General features: G+C 57.7%; 1 protein-coding gene across 1 annotated transcript; it reads left to right on the top strand.

Annotated features, from left to right (window-relative positions):
* Positions 1 to 3,617: 3,617 nt before the first annotated feature.
* Positions 3,618 to 15,915, top strand: LOC131569530 (nestin-like). The gene is made up of 11 exons (XM_058821737.1): positions 3,618 to 4,442; positions 5,912 to 6,036; positions 7,366 to 7,439; positions 9,918 to 11,240; positions 11,376 to 11,416; positions 11,465 to 11,554; positions 11,606 to 12,098; positions 12,372 to 12,521; positions 12,609 to 13,042; positions 13,382 to 13,982; positions 14,853 to 15,915. The coding sequence occupies exons 1-11, from the start codon at positions 3,621 to 3,623 to the stop codon at positions 15,200 to 15,202; spliced, it is 4,503 nt and encodes a 1,500-aa protein (XP_058677720.1). The 5' UTR covers positions 3,618 to 3,620; the 3' UTR covers positions 15,203 to 15,915.
* The last annotated feature ends 1,866 nt before the right edge of the window (positions 15,916 to 17,781 follow it).

A 17,781-nucleotide genomic window follows, 5' to 3' on the forward strand; every position in this document is an offset into this window, starting at 1 on the left:
TCCCCCAAGGGCACCAACATCTCCATCCTGGGGTATCCTGAGCTCAGATATCCCCCAGGGATCCAGTCATCCCCATCCTGGGGTATCCTGAGCTCAGACATCCCCCAGGGACACAAAAAACCCCATGCTGAGGCATCCTGAACTCAAACATCCTCAGGGGCACCAAAATCCCCATCCTGGGGTATCCTGAGCTCAGACATCCCCCAAGGACACCAACATCTTCATCCTGGGGCATCCTGAGCTCAGACATCCCCCAAGGACACCAACATCTCCATCCTGGGGCATCCTGAGCTCAGACATCCCCCAGGGACACCAACATCTTCATCCTGGGGTATCCTGAGCTCAGACATCCCCCAGGGACAACAAAATCCCCATCCTGGGGTATCCTGAGCCCTCCCTGGGCTGCAGGGTTTGGCCCATCCTGCTGAACCCTGCTGCTGGCTCAGACAGAGGGGCCAGGCACCCCAAAAGGCAGGAGGAGGAGGAAGAGGGTGATAAGGCCAGGGAGGAAGGAATTTCTCACTCCTTCCCCGCCAGGAGCACTGGGAGCCTTTTTGCAGCAGTTTTGGGGGCTCCTGGACATGCCAGGTGGGAAGAGGAGGAAAGTGGGAGCAGGCAGGCAGCGAGGAAGGGCAGCCCTGGAGCAGATGTGCTATGGGAAATGAGGAGGAGGAAGATAAAAACATGTGTGACAGTGTTCACAGGGGTTTTCAGATTGGAGAAGAGACGAGGATCTGACTCCATGTTTCAGAAGGCTTGATTTATAAATTTACTATATATATTATCTTAAAACTGTACTACAAGAATAGAAGAAAGGATTTCATCAGAAGGCTGGCTAAGAATAGAAAAAGAAAGAATGATAACAAAGGCTTGTGTCTCAGGCTCTCTGTCCAAGCCAGCTGACTGTGATTGGCCATTAATTAGAAACAACCACATGAGACCAATCCCAGATGCACCTGTTGCATTCCACAGCAGCAGATAATAAATGTTTACATTTTGTTCCTGAGGCCTTTCAGCTTCTCAGGAGGAAAAATCCCGAAGAAAGGATTTTCCATAGAAGACATCTGCGACAAGCACACGGCATCACCTCAGCGAGACCCCAGATCGATCCTCCAACCTCAGCCCTCCCTGGGCTCCTTAACAGCGTTCCAATCTTGGCTGTGAGAGGCAAACCAGAGCCGGGCCGAGGAGCCAGACAGGATGTCTGGCCGGAGATGAGCCGGAAAGTTGATGATGCCCTTGGGGACCCCCGAGCCGGCTCATCCCCTTTCCATCCCCGCTCCAGGCACCAGGGATAACCCCGACCCTCCCAGGGGACAACCATGACCCTCCTGGGGCTGCTGCTGCTGCTGCTCTCCTGTCCCCAGCAGCCCCCGGACGATGCTGGAGATGCTTTGCCAGCAGAGGGGACTGTTGCTTGTCTTGTTGCTTGTTTTTCCAGAAGCCTGTCCCTGTAGGGAAGAGACATTCCTGTCCTCCTTGCCCTGCTGAGGACCCTCCCGGTGGGAAAAATCACCGTCTCCAGGGAGAAAATGCTGGCAAGTCTCTCCCCCAGCGATATTCTCCTCATTTCTCTGCTCCTTTTGTTCGCCAAAAACCTCAGAGTTTGAAATTGTGAATCTCCGCCCCTCGCCAGCGCGCTGCCCTTCCCCCAGAGAAGTCATCTGGGGTAAATAAAGAGAGAAAAACAAAAAAAAATATATAAATATTAAAAATATCCAACCGGGACTGCTGGACCCCGTCAGTGGAAGCTCTGACGGAAACCAAGTTTCGGAGAAGCTGCTCCCGTTGGGCTCTTGCACATCTGGAGAAGAGGGAAGATCACAGCTGGACACAGCTGGGCACAGCTGGATGCTCTGCAGAGGGATTTCCATAGGATGGATGCAGGGACCTGCCCAGAGATGTCCTCAGTGCAGCCATCACCTCGCCAGGGCTGTGAGAGAAATGTGCCAATGGATCAAAGAAATAAATGTTCTCTGTGTTTCATGAAGCTTCAGAGACTTTTAAGGAATCTGGTCTTTTAACTTGTCATAGAATCAAAAATGCAAATCCTAACAAAAATTACCAGGTTCTCTGAAGTTAGGACAGGGAACCAATATTTTTGATTATTGATTTGAACAGGAACTCAAAAGGGGTGGTTTTTAATGATTTCTTTTTACGTTATTTATATTGTTTTTGTCTCTTTATTTTATTTCTTACTTGAAGATGATGGTGGAACTACCTGATTTATCTGTAAATCCAAAGCGTCTGAATTAATACAGATTTATCAGACCCAACATGAACTTTGATATATATCTATATCAAGGGGCTGTGAGACCCTCGGGGGCCTCCTCTGGGGCTCCGAGCCCCCTGAGTTTTGGGGGAGCACGGGGCTCACAAGCCTGTAGGATGGAGAAAGAAGAGAGATCTCTGAAGCCAGGGCGTGGAATTCGGGGTTTATTGCACAGGGCCTGGGTGCAGGGCCCTGCTGGGATTTGGGGTTTATTGCAAAGGGCCTGAGTGCAGGGCCCTGCTGGGATTTGGGGTTCATTGCAAAGGGCAGGGGTGCAGGGCCCTGCTGGGATTTGGGGTTCATTGCAAAGGGCCAAGTGCAGGGCCCAGCCACAGCTCAGAGCAGGACTGAGAGAAGAGAGGGGTAGAGAGGGTGAGAGGATAAGAGGGTAAGAGTGTAAAAGCACACAAGAGTAAAAGGGTAAGAGAGTAAAAAGGATAAGAGAGTGAAGTTCCCGTTACAATACCATAAATCTTCCGTGCTGAATATTCTAATTCTCACTAACCAATCCAGTACAAGATACAAATCCTATAGCATTTCCATACAGCCTGTAAGAATCATTACATCACCATACTGTGTTGCATTTAAAACCCTAAAAACTCCTCTTTGCACCTCTTCTGCTAAGCCTAAAAACTGCTCTGTGGAAACCCCAAAAATTCCTCTTTGGAGTAGTTTTAAACCCTAAAAACTCCTCTTTGGAACCCTTCTGCCAAACTGGCAGGGTCTGCTCTGAGCCTTGGAGCTGTCTGCAAGCAGAGGGTGTTGTTCCATCAAAAGGGGATCACCTTCAGTCCAGCCACACCATTGTTTTCCAGGTGTTCAGTAATTAAAGGATCTCAAAGCTTGCTTTAATTTCAATCTCACTTATAGTTTCTATATTCTCAAAAAAATTTTTTTTTTTGCCAGACAATCATATTTATAAGGCTTTCCTGTTTCATCTTCCCCAACACAAGCCACCACCGAGGGATGATGCAGCCGGGCTGGGCATCTGCCAAGCGCCCTTGGACACCTCCCAAACTCCTCGCCGAGCCCCAGGGCAGCCCTCCAGCTCCCTGGCACGGCCCTCGGGCTTTAGGGAGAGGATCCAAGCCCTCAAATCACCCTCCTGATTGAGGGCTTGGAAGTGGGAAGCGGCACCATGCTCTTCCTCATGGCCGGGAAATCCGAGCCCAGCGTGGAGCCCACGTGGGCTCGGCTGTGCAAGGGTTAAATGCGGCTGCTCGTCCGGGTCTCGGGGGCCTCCCACTCGGCAGGCAGGGTATGAATAGCTGCGCTCCCCGCTGCTCGCCGGCACTCTCTGCTTCCCTCCCCGCCTTCCCCGCTCCGCTTCTCCCCTCCTCATCCTCCCATGATGGCCATGCTGAGCACGGAGAGTTTGGCGGGGCCCAGAGCCCTGGGAGAGGAATCGCTGCAGATGTGGGACCTCAACAAGCGCCTGGAGGCCTACCTGGCCCGCGTGAAGTTCCTGGAGGAGGAGAACGAGGTGCTGCGAGCTGAAATCCAGAGCAGCAAGAGCGCCCGGGCGGGGGAATCGTGGAGGGCCAAGTACGAGGAGGAGCTGCGAGCGCTGCGGGATGCGCTGGATGTCGCCTTCAGGGACAAATGCACGGCCGAGCTGGCCAGGGACAACCTCTACGAGGAGGTGCAGCAGGTGAGAAGCAGGTGCCAGAAGGAGCAGGCAGCCCGAGAAGCAGCCAAGAAGGAGCTGTCCTTGAGCAGGAAGGAGCTGGAGGAGGAGAGGAGAGCGCAGATCTGGCTCAAGGAGAGAGCCGCGCAGCTGGAGAAGGAGGTGGAAGCCCTGCTGGAGGTGCACGAGGAGGAGAAAGCGGGGCTGGACCAGGAGATCGCCACTTTCTCGCACAGCCTGGAGAGTTTCCGCTGTGCCCCCGTGGCCCTGCAGCCCGTGGAGGTGGAGGATTACTCCAAGAGGCTCTCGGAGATCTGGAAAGGGGCGGTGGAGACCTACAAGGCAGAGGTGGCTCAGCTGGAAGGTTCCCTGTGCCAGGCCAAGGAGAACCTGTGGAAGGCGGTGGAGGACAACCAGCAGAGCCAGCTGCAGCTGCAGCACCTGGAGAAGGACCTGGCGGGGCTCAAAGCTCGCAAGGAGATGCTGGAGGAGAGCCTGGCGCGGCAGTGGCAGGAGCAGCGCGGGGAGGCGGAAAAGTTCCAGGCGAGTGAAAAATCCCCAGGGGAGGGGACAGCAGAGGGGCTGGGGGTGCTGGGTGGGCACACAGGGCACGACCCTGAGCAAAGAGATGCGAGAGATGGATGGGGGGGAGGCGAACAGAGCGAGCAAGCCCCAGGGAAGGGAGAGAGGCAGCCCTGGATGAGCTCAGAGGAAGCTGGGGAGGGCAGGAGGAAGAGCAAAGCGGCTCGGGGACATCTCAAAGCGGCTTGGGGACATCTCTGTCCCTGGGGACAACAGAGACCCGGGGTCACCAAACTGCAGCGGAGCAGCAGCAGCCACCGGGGGCTCCCCCAGCCCCCTGCCCGCGTTCGGGGTGCGGATCCCGGGGCAGCCGCAGCCCCCGGTGTGCGGGAAGGACAAACTCCCAAAAACTCCCTCCGAGTTCGCTGCAGCTGCGACCCGACAGCTGCAAAAGCCATTCAGCGCAGGGAGGAGGAGGCGGAACGGGCTGGAAATACCGGGAGCGGCGTCACCACCGCCCGGGGAAGGGTCTCCCTTTGTTCCAGCTGCTGGGAGCAGCCCTGGGTGTCCCGGGGCAGAGGATGCCGCCGCCTCCGCTGCTCTAATGAAAGTTATTTCTTTCCCACGCTGGCTGTGAATCAGCCCGGCCTTTCCTCCCTCTTCCCGTCCCCTTTCAGCCCTGCTCATGTCCCTCATCCTCAGCCCCCGGGGCTAAAATGAGCTCCGGGGCTCATCCCTGAGCATCCTGCGGGGATCAGCGGAGCCACCAAGCCCTGCCCAGGTCCGCGGGGTTCGGCCAGGGCTGGGGGTGACCGTGCCCATGGAGTTGGTTCTTTCCCTCGCTGTGAATCAGCCCGGCCTTTCCTCCCTCTTCCAGTCCCCTTTCAGCCCTGCTCATTTCCCTCATCCTCAGCCCCTGGTGCTAAAATGAGCTCCGGGCTCATCCCTGAGCATCCTGCGGGGATCCCGAACCCCGCGGGGACCGGTGGAGGTCAGGAAGGGCCGGGGGTGACCGTGACCCCCCCTGTGGTGCCTGCAGCTGCCCATGAAGTTGTTTCTTTTCCACCTGGCCATGAATCAGCCCAGCCTTTCCTCCCTTTTCTCCCCCATCCGCAGCCCCCGGTGCTAAAATGAACTCCAGGCTCATCCTTGAGCATCCTGCGGGGATCCCGAATCCCGCAGGGCTCAGGGGGACTCAGGCAGGGCTGGGGGTGACCCTGACCCCCCCTGTGGTGCCACAGCTGGCCACGGAGGCCCTGGAGCAGGAGCAGCAGAGCCATGGAGTTGTTTCTTTCCCGATCAGCCCGGCCTTTCCTCCCTCATCCCATCCCCTGCTCTTCTCCCCCATCCTCAGCCCCCGGTGCTAAATTGAGCTCCGGGCTCATCCCTGAGCATCCTGCGGGGATCCCGAACCCCGCAGGGACCAGGGGGGCTCCGCCAGGGCTGGGGGTGACCCTGACCGCCCCCTGACCCCCCTGTGGTGCCCACAGCTGGCCATGGAGGCCCTGGAGCAGGAGCAGCAGAGCCTGCGGGTGCAGATCGCGCGGGTGCTGGAGGACAGGCAGCAGCTGATGCACCTCAAGATGTCCCTGAGCCTGGAAGTGGCGACCTACAGGTGAGCCCCGGCTGGGCACAGGTGGCACCGCAGGGACGGCCCCGTGCCCCCCGAGCGGCCCTTCCTTCCAGATGGCCCCGCACAGAGGGGCCGTGGGCACGATTAGCATGAGAATGGGGCTGGCCCTGCGCGGCCGAGCGTGATGTCACCGTGCGGGGACACTAATCCGGGCCGCGGGGGGAGGGCAGGGGGCACGGCAGCCAGGGGGGCTCCTTCGGGCTCCGCAGCGAGCCGTGCCAGGGCGGCGGAACCGGCCGTGCCTCAGTTTACCCGCCCTGTGTCCAGAGCAGCACATCCAGCCGTGCCTCAGTTTACCCACACGCACACTCTGTGTCCAGAGTAGCACAGGCAGTGGTGCCTCAGTTTACCTGCCCTGACACTGTCCAGAGCAGCAGAACCAGCCGTGCCTCAGTTTCCCCACCCTGTGTCCAGAGCAGCACATTCAGCCATGCCTCAGTTTCCCCACTCTGTGTCCAGCAGAAGCAGCCGTGCCTCAGTTTACCTGCCCTGTGTCCAGAGCAGCACATGCAGCCGTGCCTCAGTTTACCTGTCCTGATAACCTGGGTCATAGCAGCGGAACCGGCCGTGCCTCAGTTTACCTGCCCTGTGTCCAGCAGAACCAGCCGTGCCTCAGTTTACCCGCCCTGTGTCCAGAGCACCTCAAGCACCCGTGCCTCAGTTTCCCTGCCCTGTGTCCAGAGCAGCACAACTCCCGTGCCTCAGTTTACCCACCCTGATGCCCTGTGTCCATAGAAGCACATCCAGCCGTGCCTCAGTTTACCCACCCTCACACCCTGTGTTCAGAGCACCAGAGCAGCACAGGCAGCCGTGCCTCAGTTTACCCACCCTGATGCCCCCTGTGTCCATAGCAGCAGAAGCAGCTGTGCCTCAGTTTACCCACCCTGACACTGTCCAGAACAGCACAGGCAGCCGTGCCTCAGTTTACCCACCCTGATGCCCTCTGTGCCCAGAGCAGCGGAACCAGCCGTGCCTCAGTTTACCTGCCCTGTATCCATAGAAACACATCCAGCTGTGCCTCAGTTTACCCGCCCTGTATCCATAGAAACACATCCAGCTGTGCCTCAGTTTTACCTGCCCTGATGCCACAAGCACCTGCGCCTCAGTTTACCCACCCTGATGCCCCCTGTGCCCAGAGCAGCGGAACCAGCCGTGCCTCAGTTTACCCGCCCTGTGTCCAGCAGAACCAGCCGTGCCTCAGTTTACCTGCCCTGTGTCCATAGCATCACAGGCAGCCGTGCCTCAGTTTCCCCACGCCGGGGTGCCCAGGGACCCCCCTGCAGCACCCCCAGCCCCTCTGCTCTCCCCCAGGACGCTGCTGGAAGCCGAGAGCAGCCGCCTGCAGGTGCCCGCCGGGGAATTCAGGGTGACAAACGGGCTGAGAGGTAAGGGACCCCCGGTGCCACCCCTGGGGGGTTAAATGGGTTTAAATGTGGATTTATGCATATTTCCTGAAGGCTTAAATGGGTTTAAATGTGGATTTAGGCACCTTTTCCTGAAGGGTTAAATGGGTTTAAATGTGGATTTAGGCACGTTTTCTTGAAGGGTTGAATGGGTTTAAATGTGGATTTAGGCACCTTTTCCTGGGGAGTTAAATGGGTTTAAATGTGGATTTAGGCACCTTTTCCTGAGGAGTTAAATGGGTTTAAATGTGGATTCAGACAATTTTTCCTGGTGGGGGTCAGATGTGTTTAAATGTGGATTTAGGCACCTTTTCCTGGAGGGCATAAATGGGTTTAAATATGGATTTAGGCACCTTTTCCTGAAGGGTTAAATGGGTTTAAATGTGGATTTAGGCACCTTTTCCTGGGGAGTTAAATGGGTTTAAATGTGGATTCAGACAATTTTTCCTGGTGGGGGTCAGATGTGTTTAAATGTGGATTTAGACACCTTTTCCTGGAGGGCATAAATGGGTTTAAATATGGATTTAGGCACCTTTTCCTGAAGGGTTAAATGGATTTAAATGTGGATTTAGACAAATTTTCCTGGGGGGGGGGGGGGGTTTAATGGGTTCAAATGTGGATTTAGGCACCTTTTCCTGGGGGGGCTTAAATGGGTTTAAATGTGGATTTAGGCACCTTTTTCTGGGGAATTAAATGAGTTTAAATGTGGATTCAGACAATTTTTCCTGGTGGGGGTCAGATGTGTTTAAATGTGGATTCAGGCACCTTCTCCTGGGGAGTTAAATGGGTTTAAATGTGGATTTAGGCACCTTTTCCTGGGGAGTTAAATTGGGTTTAAATGTGGATTTAGGCGCCTTTTCCTGGGGGGGTTAAATGGGTTTAAATGTGGATTTAGGCGCCTTTTCCTGAAGGGTTAAATGGGTTTAAATGTGGATTTAGGCACCTTTTCCTGAGGAGTTAAATGGGTTTAAATGTGGATTCAGACAATTTTTCCTGGTGGGGGTCAGATGTGTTTAAATGTGGATTTAGGCACCTTTTCCTGGGGGGCTTAAATGTGTTTAAATGTGAATTTAGGCACATTTCCCTGCGTTTTTCTGGGGAGGTTTAAATGCATTTAAATGTGGATTCAGACACATTTTCTTGGGGAGGGTTAGATGTGGATTTACACACATTTTCCTGGGGAGGGGTTCAAATGTGTGTAAATGTGGATTTAGACACATTTTCCTGGGGGGTTTAAATGTGAATTTGGACACATTTTCCTGGTGGGGGTTAGATGTGTTTAAACGTGGATTCAGACACATTTCCCTGCATTTTCCTGGAGAGGTTAAATGTGAATTTGGACACATTTTCCTGGGGGAGGTTACATGTGTTTAAATGTGGATTTAGACACATTTTCCTGGGGAAGTTTGCATGTGTTTAAATGTGGATTTAGCCACATGTTCCTGGGGAGGTTAGATGTGTTTAAATGTGGATTCAGACACATTTTCCTGGAGAGGTTAGATATTTTTAAATGTGGATTCGGACACATTTCCCTGCATTTTCCTGGGGGGAGTTTAAATGTGTTTAAATGTGGATTCGGACACATTTCCCTGCATTTTCCTGGGGGGAGTTTAAATGTGTTTAAATGTGGATTCAGACACATTTCCCTGCATTTTCCTGGCAGCGATAGGAAGGTGTGAACAGCGTCCAGGGGGCTCTTGGCACGGGGCTCACAGCCCAGATAAGCCTTATCTGCTCCTTCACCAGCCTTATCTGCTCCTTTGCCTCGTTTTTAATTCCCTTCCTTTCATGGGAAGGGCAGCACAGGACGGAGGGCTGTGCTAACAAGCTGAGCATTTCCTTTTTCCTCAAAACAAACCAAACAAAAAAAAAAAAAAATGAAAATCCCAAGGAAAGCTTTGTCACCTGCACACTTGTGGCTGCAGCTGGGTGTGATGGAGTTCATAGGGGATGAGGGAAGAGACGAGGATCTGGCTCCATGTTTCAGAGGGCTTGATTTATTATTTTATTATATATTTCATATTAAAACTATACTAAAAGAATAGAAGAAAGGATTTCATCAGCAGGCTGGCTAAGAATAGGAAAAGAAAGAATGAATAACAAAGGTTTGTGGCTGGGACAGAGAGTCTGAGCCAGCTGACTGTGATTGGCCATTAATTAGAAACAATCAACATGGGCTAATCACAGATGCACCTGTTGCATTCCACAGCAGCAGATAACCATTGTTTGCATTTTGTTCCTGAGGCCTCCCAGCTTCTCAGGAGAAAAAATCCTAAGGAAAGGATTTTTCATAAAAGATGTCTGCGACAGCTGGGCACAAATCCCCCGGGAGCAGCAGCATCGGGAGGGAGGAATTTCCCACTTTCCAAGAAGGAGCTGGTTAAAAATAGGAGAGGGGGCATTGAGAGGGAGCCAGGGCAGGGCTGGGAGAGGCTCACGGTTCCTCCTTGCTCTTTTCAGATCTCAAACTGGAGCTGAGCGGCAGCAAAGCATCGCCAGCGAGCCCCGAGGCCAGGCGGGTGCTGCCCTGCACCCCCTTCCCCAGGGTGACCAAACACCCCCAAAGTGCCACCCTGACACCCCAAAGCACCAGGGAGCTCCAGGAAATCACCCCAGCCCTCCATGGCAGCGCCACCAGCAGGGTGAGGGGGCTGGGGGCTCTCACACCCAGCCCACCCCAGGCAGGCAGAGCCTCCCTTGCCCTCTCCCCCGAGCAGGAGAGCTCTGGGGTGGAAGGTCCAGCCTGGCCAGGAGGAGATGAGGCAGCAATGAGCCCAGGGATGGAGTGTGCCCTGCCCAGAGCCTCTGGGGACAGTGGCAGTGCCAGCCTGCAGCCCCTGGGAGATGCCCACAGGCTGCAGTACCCGGCCCAGCTGGTCAGCGAGGCACTGGAGGACGCCCTCAAGGAGATGGGAGATGATGCTCAGCCCCAAGAGGAGCCCACAGCCAGCTCCACGTGGGATGTCCGTGCTCCCAGCCCTGTTTTCCCCACCAAGGCTGTGCCAGAGGGGCCTGGGGAAGGGCAGGAGGGATCTGAGGATGAGGAGAAGGTTGGGGAGGTGATGCTCCAGGGGCTGGCTAAGGAGAGCAGCACCCTGCAGGACACAGCTCCATCCCCACCAAGCGTGGACCCTCCCTTGGGGAGCCAGGAAGATCTGGGAGCATGGGAGGAAGAGGAAGAAGAGGAAGAGGAAGAGGTCCCTGCTGTGCTGAGCCCAAGGGATGCAGAAATGGAGGCCCAGGAAGGGGATGAGGATCTGCCTGGGCAGACAGAGAGCAGCTGGGAAAAGCCAGAGGAGCAAAGGACACAAACCCCCAGCACGGAGCCTTCACACCCCTCCGAGGATGAGGAGGAGGAGAAGGGAGATGTCCAGCAGGAAGGAACAGATGTGCAAGAGGAGAAATGTCCCCACAGAGAAGTGGAAGCTGCTGGTGCTGTCCTCGTTCAAAGCCACCTGGCTCTGCCCACAGAAGGTCACCTGGAGCAGGACTTTGCTGATGCAGGGCAGGAAAGGGCTGAGCAGCACAAAATGCCCAGGTGTGAGGTGGACCTGGCTGCAGAGCAGGGAAGGGAGCAGGAGCTGTGCCCGGAGCAGGAGCCCTCAGGTGCCCCTGAGGCCATCCCAGCAGAGGAGCCTCCCACGGGAGCTGGAGGAGATGCTGGGGCAGGGGAGGGGACAGGCAGAGGGGGAGATGGGGAGGGGGAAAAGGGAGAGGCCAGCAGGGAGGTGCTGGGAGAGGAGGATCACGGGGTGGGACAGGACCCCATGGCAGGAGAAGACCGTGGAGCAGGAGAAGATCTTGGGGCAGGAGACCATGAGGCAGGAGAAGATCTTGGGGCAGAATATCTTGAGGCAGGAGAAGACTCTGGGACAGGAGAAGATTTTGGGGCAGGAGAAGTCCATGGGGCAGGAGAAGTTATTGGGGCAGAAGATCTTGGGGCAGGAGAAGGCTCTGAGGCAGAAGTTCTTGGGGCAGGAGACCATGAGGCACGAGAAGACTGCAAGCCAGGAGAAGAGCATGGGGCGGGAGAAGATCTTGGGGCAGGAGAAGGCTCCAAGATAGGAGAAGGCTCTGAGGCAGGAGAAGATCTTGGGGCAGAATTTCTTGGGGCAGGAGAAGATCTTGGGGAAGGAGAAGGCTCCAAGATAGGAGAAGACCATGGGGCAGGAGAAGACCATGGGGCTGGAGAGGCAGGTGAGACCCTGGAGGGGGACAGCAGAGCCCCAGAGGAGCCTGAGGAGCTGCAGGAAGGAGAGGAGGAGGAACAGGAGGAGCTGGAGCCGGGAGAGGAGCCCTGGGCACAGGAGGGTGACCATGGCAGTGCCCAAGAGCCCTGGGAGGTGACAGCAGGGGACACTGAGGGACCAGGACAGCCAGCCTGGGCAGGTGACACGCTGAGCAGTGCAGGAAGGCTGGAAAGGGAGCAGAGAGGTGGCACAGGGCCAGCAGAGCTGGAGGAGGCCCAGGAGGATGATGAAGGAGATGCCAGGAGGCAGGAGATGAGGCAGCAGCAGGCGCTGGCACAGGCTGAGCTGGCACAGCTGGGCAGCGTGGCACAGCCTGTGCCAACCCCTCCTGGTGCCCCTGGGCACAGCCAGGAGCTGGCAGAGGCTCCAGGGGAGCTGGGGCAGGCGCCAGGTGCCAGCACTGAGTGGGCATTAGAGGAGACCCCCAGAGACACAGAGCTGGCAGAGCTGGAGAGCTCAGAGCTGGTGGCACCAGGGCAGGTGCCAGGTGAGAACAGCGAGTGGGCATTGGAGGAAGCCACCAGAGATCCAGAGCTGGCAGAGCTGGTGGCACTGGGGCAAGTGCCAGGTGCCAGTGCTGAGTGGGCACTGGAGGAGACCCCCAGAGACACAGAGGCCCCAGAATTGGAGAGCTCAGGGCTGGTGGCACCTGGGCAGGTGCCAGGTGAGTGGGCACTGGAGGAAACCACCAGAGACACAGAACCCACTGAGCTGGGGGAACTGGAGAGCTCAGGGCTGGTGGCACTGGGGCAAGTGCCAGGTGCCAGTGCTGAGTGGGCACTGGAGGAGAGCCCCAGAGACGCAGAACCCACACAACTGGAGAGCTCAGGGCTGGTGGCACCGGGGCAGGTGCCAGGTGAGGGGGCACTGGAGGAGACCCCAAGAACCCCAGAGCTGGCAGTGGGCACGGGCAGGAGGGTGGAGCTGGAGGACACCCTGCCCGACAGCACCCCCCTGCACCTCTACCAGGAGGAGATGCTGATGGGGACACCCAGCCCAGACCCTCCCGAGGGCAAGGACACCACGGGCACAGCTCCCGTGTGTGCCACAGCCCAGCAGGGCCAAGGGAGGGACCAGCCACCAACTGCCAGCGTGCCAGAAGAGGAGGAAGAGGAGGCTGAAGAAGAGGAAGGCTATTTCATGGTCTCTGCTCCCAGCCAAGAGGTGTCCAGCTCAGAGGAAGCCGAGATCCCCGAGGACTTTGAAGAAATTCAAGTGGACGCAGCTGAAGGCGGCCAAGATGGTCTGGGGGCTCCTGGGGAAGCATCTGCAGGGCCAGAGGAGGGCACAGAGCACCTGGAGGTGCTGGCTGCAGGAGCAGATGAGGGTATGGAGGTGCCCACTGAGGTGCCTGAGCATGAGGAGGGCACTGCTGAGCTGGAGGAAGGCCCAGAAGAAGATCCAAACTGCCTTGGGGTGGTGGGACCATCATCAGGAGGTTCTGGTGAGCCAGCCCAGGGTGCCACAGCGTGGCAGGGACCAGAGCACCCAGAAGATCCACATGAGGAGCTCCACAGCACAGCTGAGCTGGAGGAAGGCCCAGAAGAAGACCCCAGCTCTGTGGGGGTGGTGGGACCATCATCAGGAGGTTCTGGTGAGCCAGCCCAGGGTGCCACAGGCTCTGCAGAAGAGCACCCAGAAGATCTGGCTGCTGATCTAGATGATGGTATGGAGGTGCCCACTGAGGAACCTGAGGTGCCAGAGGATGAGGAGGGCACTGCTGAGCTGGAGGAAGGCCCAGAAGAAGACCCCAGCTGCTTTGGGGTGGTGGGACCATCATCAGGAGGTTCTGGTGAGCCAGCCCAGGGTGCCACAGCGTGGCAGGGACCAGAGCACCCAGAAGATCCACATGAGGAGCTCCGCAGCACAGCTGAGCTGGAGGGGGATGCCAGGACCCCGGGGCTGGCAGGGCAGGAGGAGGAGGAAGATGAGGATGAGGATGAGCCCAGCATGGCTCCCCATGACCCAAGCAAGGCCAGAGCAGAGCTCCAGGCCCAGGCAGGGCCTGATGGAGCAGAGCAGCCCCTGGAAGAGCAGCCAGGCACGGAGGAGGAGGGAGCCCTGGGCAGTGGGAGCCTGGGGCAGGGAGGTTCTCCAGAGGTGACCCCAGACATCCCTGACACAGCCGAGCTGCCCGTGGAGATCATGGAAGCCTCGGGGATTCTGGAAATCGTTGAGCAGGCGCTGGAGTTCAACCAGGAGCTGATGGGCGAGAGGGTGGCAGAGGCTGGGCAGGGTCCTGGCACGAGAGAGCTGTCCTGGGATGGAGGAGAACGCCCTGAACTCTCCCGGCATGCAGAGGAAGACCCTGAGGTGTCCCGGGATGCAGAGGAAGGCTCTGATCTGTCCCGGGATGCAGAGGAACACCCCAAGCTCTCCCAGGATGCAGAAGAAGGCTCTCAGCTCTCCCAGGATGCAGAAGAAGACTCCAAACTCTCCCGGGATGCTCGGGAAGGTTCTCAACTCTCCAAGGATGCAGAGGAAGGCTCTGAGCTCCCCTGGGATGCAGAGGAAGGCTCCAAACTCTCCCGGGATGCAGAGGAAGACTCTGAGCTCTTCCAGGGTGAAGGAGAACACCCCAAGCTCTCCCGGGATGCAGAGGAACACCCCGAGTTCTCACAGGATGCAGAGGAACACCCCGAGCTCCCCTGGGATGCAGAAGAAGACTCCAAACTCTCTCAAGAGGCAGAGGAAGGTCCCGAGCTGTCCCGAGATGAGGAGGAAGGCTCAGAGCTGTCCCGGGATGCAGGAAAACACCCCGAGCTGTCCCGGGATGCAGAAGAAGGCTCCAAGCTCTCCCGGGATGCAGAGGAACACCCCAAGCTCCCCCAGGATGCGGAGGAACACCCCAAACTCCCCAGGGATGCAGAGGAAGACCCCGAGTTCTCCCAGGATGGAGAGGAAGGCTCTGAGCTGTCCCGGGATGCAGAAGAAGGCTCCAAACTCTCCCGGGATGCTCGGGAGGGTTCTCAGCTGTCCAAGGATGCAGAGGAAGACTCTGAGCTCCCCTGGGATGCAGAGGAAGGCTCCAAACTCTCCCGGGATGCAGAGGAACACCCCGAGTTCTGCCGGGATGCAGCGGAACACCCCAAACTGCCCCGGGATGCAGAGGAAGACCCCGAGCTGTCCCGGGATGAGGAGGAAGGCTCCTCCTTGTCCTCCTCCAGCGAGGAGGAGCCCACGGTGCAGGAGGCCCCGGAGGGTGAGCTCCGGGCTCACAACGGGCTGCGCCGCCCGCCCAGCCCGGAGGAGCTGCCCGAGTTCACCGAGGAGCTGCTGAACGGCACCTCCAGCACGGCCCCGGCACAGGAAACCCCCTCGGAGCCCTCGGGGGTGGTGCCAGCGCAGATACCCAGCCCTGGGGATGGCAGTGCCACCAAGCTGGGGGATGGCAGCCTCAGGGGGAAGCAGCTGAGCCCCGCGTCCCCTGCTCTGGGCGAGGATGTCCTGAGCCTCACAGCCCAGCAGCAGCCCTGCTCCTCGGGGGACGAGTGACAGAACCTTCTGGTGGCTCCTTCCTGCCAGGACCCCATTGTTCCCCCTCATCCCACCCTGTCCTGATGCTTCCCCGTCTCCCCGTGGGTTTTTCACGTGTTTGTGTGGATTTTTTGCACCCCTTTTTCAGAGTGAAGAACCACCAAGCTTTGTTGTCTCACAGCCCACCCAAATTCTCATGTTTGCTCTGGGATCCTTGCTTCATTTTGAGTTTCCTCCTGGGTGGGTTGCCTGCAGGAACCCACCTGCTATTTAATTTAAACTCAGTGTTTCCCCATTCCCTGCAAGATTCCCTCTCCAATTCCTCCAGGATGTCCAGCTGGACCTTAGGGACTCCCCCAAACTGCAACCTGGGACTCAGCATTTTGGGTTACATCACCCCAGGCTGACGCTGAGTTTTTTACATGTTTGTGTGGATTTTTTGCACCCTTTTTCAGAGTGAAGAACCACCAAGTTCTGTTGCACCCTCACAGCCCACCCAAATTCTCAGGTTTGCTCTGGGATCCTTTCTTCATTTTGAGTTTCCTTCTGGGTGGGTTGCTCCGCTGTATTTAATTTAAACTCTGTGTTTCCTCATTCCCTGCAAGATTGCCTCTCCAAATCCTCCAGGATGGCCAGCTGGAGGTTAGGGATACCCCTAAACTGCACCCTGGAACTCGGCATTTTGGGCTACATCACCCCAGGCTCCCCAGCCTGACCCTGGGGGCTGAGCCACGCTGGATGTACCCAAAATTAATTTAATAAAGCCTCATCCTCCCCTCAGGACTGGCTCTCCTCACTCTGGGGCAGGGCACTGATGGGGGGGTGGCACCTCCAGGCTGGTTGGGGCTGGGATGGTGCCCTGGTGGGGATTCTGGGGGCAGGACGTGGCTGCAGGGTGGGTGGGATGGTGCTGCCCCATCTCTGGGACAATGCACAGCCCTGGAGCTTCGTGGCCACCATCCCTGGGGTGGTGCACCCCCCCAGGGCTATGGAAATGGTTGAGCAGGCGCTGGAGCTCAACCAGGAGCTGATGGAGGGAGGGTGGCAGAGGGTGGGCAGGGTTTGTAACCTGTTTGCCACCCCAGGATGCTCCTCCAGTGCCAGGATGGTGCAGCCCCCCAGGACAATGTCCCCGGGAGATGTTGCTCCATTCCCAGGGTGGTGCAGATCCCAGGGTGATGCTCCCAGGAGGATGCTCCCCCATTCCCAGGCTGATGCAATCCCCACGGGGATGTTCCCCCATTCCCAGGGTGATACCCCAAGGGGGATGCTCCCCCATTCCCAGGGTGATGCAGCCCCCAGGACAATGCAGCCCCCCGGGACAATGCCTCCAGGGCATATCCCCCCATTCCCAGGGTGATGCCCCCACGAGGATTTTCCTCCATTCCCAGGGTGATGCAATCCCCAGGGGGATGTTCCCCCATTCCCAGGGTGATGCCCCAAGGGGGATGTTCCCCCATTCCCAGGGTGATGCAATCCCCAGGGGGATGTTCCCCCATTCCCAGGGTGATACCCCAAGGGGGATGTTCCCCCATTCCCAGGGTGATGCCCCAAGGGGGATGTTCCCCCATTCCCAGGGTGATGCAATCCCCAGGGGGATGTTCCCCCATTCCCAGGGTGATACCCCAAGGGGGATGCTCCCCCATTCCCAGGGTGATACCCCAAGGGGGATGTTCCCCCATTCCCAGGGTGATACCCCAAGGGGGATGCTCCCCCATTCCCAGGGTGATACCCCAAGGGGGATGTTCCCCCATTCCCAGGGTGATGGAGCCTCCAGGAAGATGCAGCCCCCCAGGGCAATGGCCCCAGGAGGGTCTTCTCCCATTCCCAGAGTGCTGCAGGCCCCAAGATGTTTCTCCTCCATTCCCAGAGTGCTGCAGCCCCCAGGATGATGCCCTCAGTGGGGCGTTCCTCCATTTCCATGGTGATGGAGCGCCCAGGACGATGCAGCCCCCCAGGGCAATGCCCTCAGGAGGGTTTTCCCCCCATTCCCAGGGTGCTGCAGGCCCCCCGAGCAATGCTCCCAGGGGGATGCTCCTCCATTCCCAGGGTGATGCAGCCCCCAGGGACAATTCAGCCCTCAAGGCAATGCCCCCAGGAGAAGGTTCCCCCATTCCCAGGGCGATGGAGCCCCCAGGATGATGCAGCCCCCAAGGCAATGCCTCCAGGAGGAGCTTCCCCCATTCCCAGGGTGACACCCCAGGAGGATTCTCCCCATACCCAGAGAACACCCCAGGAGGATTCTCCCCATTCCCAGGGTGACACCCCAGGAGGATTCTCCCCCATTCCCAGGGTGACACCCCAGGAGGATTCTCCCCCATTCCCAGGGTGACACCCCAGGAGGATTCTCCCCATTCCCAGGGTGACACCCCAGGAGGATTCTCCCCCATTCCCAGGCTGATGCAGCCCCCAGAAGGATTTTCACCCATTCTTATGGTGATGCAGCCCCCTGGGCTTTCAGACCCCATCCCCGTGCGATGCTCCCCGACCCCCAGACCCCTGTCACCCCTCGAGGGGCTGCTCCCCCACCCCGGAGCTCCTCAGACACCTCTCAAGGCTCGCTGCTGCCCATGAATTCCCCCGGTTTCCTCCTGGCC

This window comes from Ammospiza caudacuta, chromosome 30 (genome assembly GCF_027887145.1).
Source record: "Ammospiza caudacuta isolate bAmmCau1 chromosome 30, bAmmCau1.pri, whole genome shotgun sequence".
NCBI classification, from domain to species: domain Eukaryota; kingdom Metazoa; phylum Chordata; class Aves; order Passeriformes; family Passerellidae; genus Ammospiza; species Ammospiza caudacuta.

What these genes read in the sequence shown, in the direction of transcription:
- LOC131569530 (XM_058821737.1), top strand. Translation starts at nt 3,621, where the DNA reads ATGATGGCCATGCTGAGCACGGAGAGTTTGGCGGGGCCCAGAGCCCTG. An exon ending in CCCCATGGCAGGAGAAGACC is followed by an intron (nt 11,241 to 11,375) that starts GTGGAGCAGGAG and finishes GGGCAGGAGAAG; the next exon opens with TTATTGGGGCAGAAGATCTT. An exon ending in GAGCAGATGAGGGTATGGAG is followed by an intron (nt 13,043 to 13,381) that starts GTGCCCACTGAG and finishes GATGGTATGGAG; the next exon opens with GTGCCCACTGAGGAACCTGA.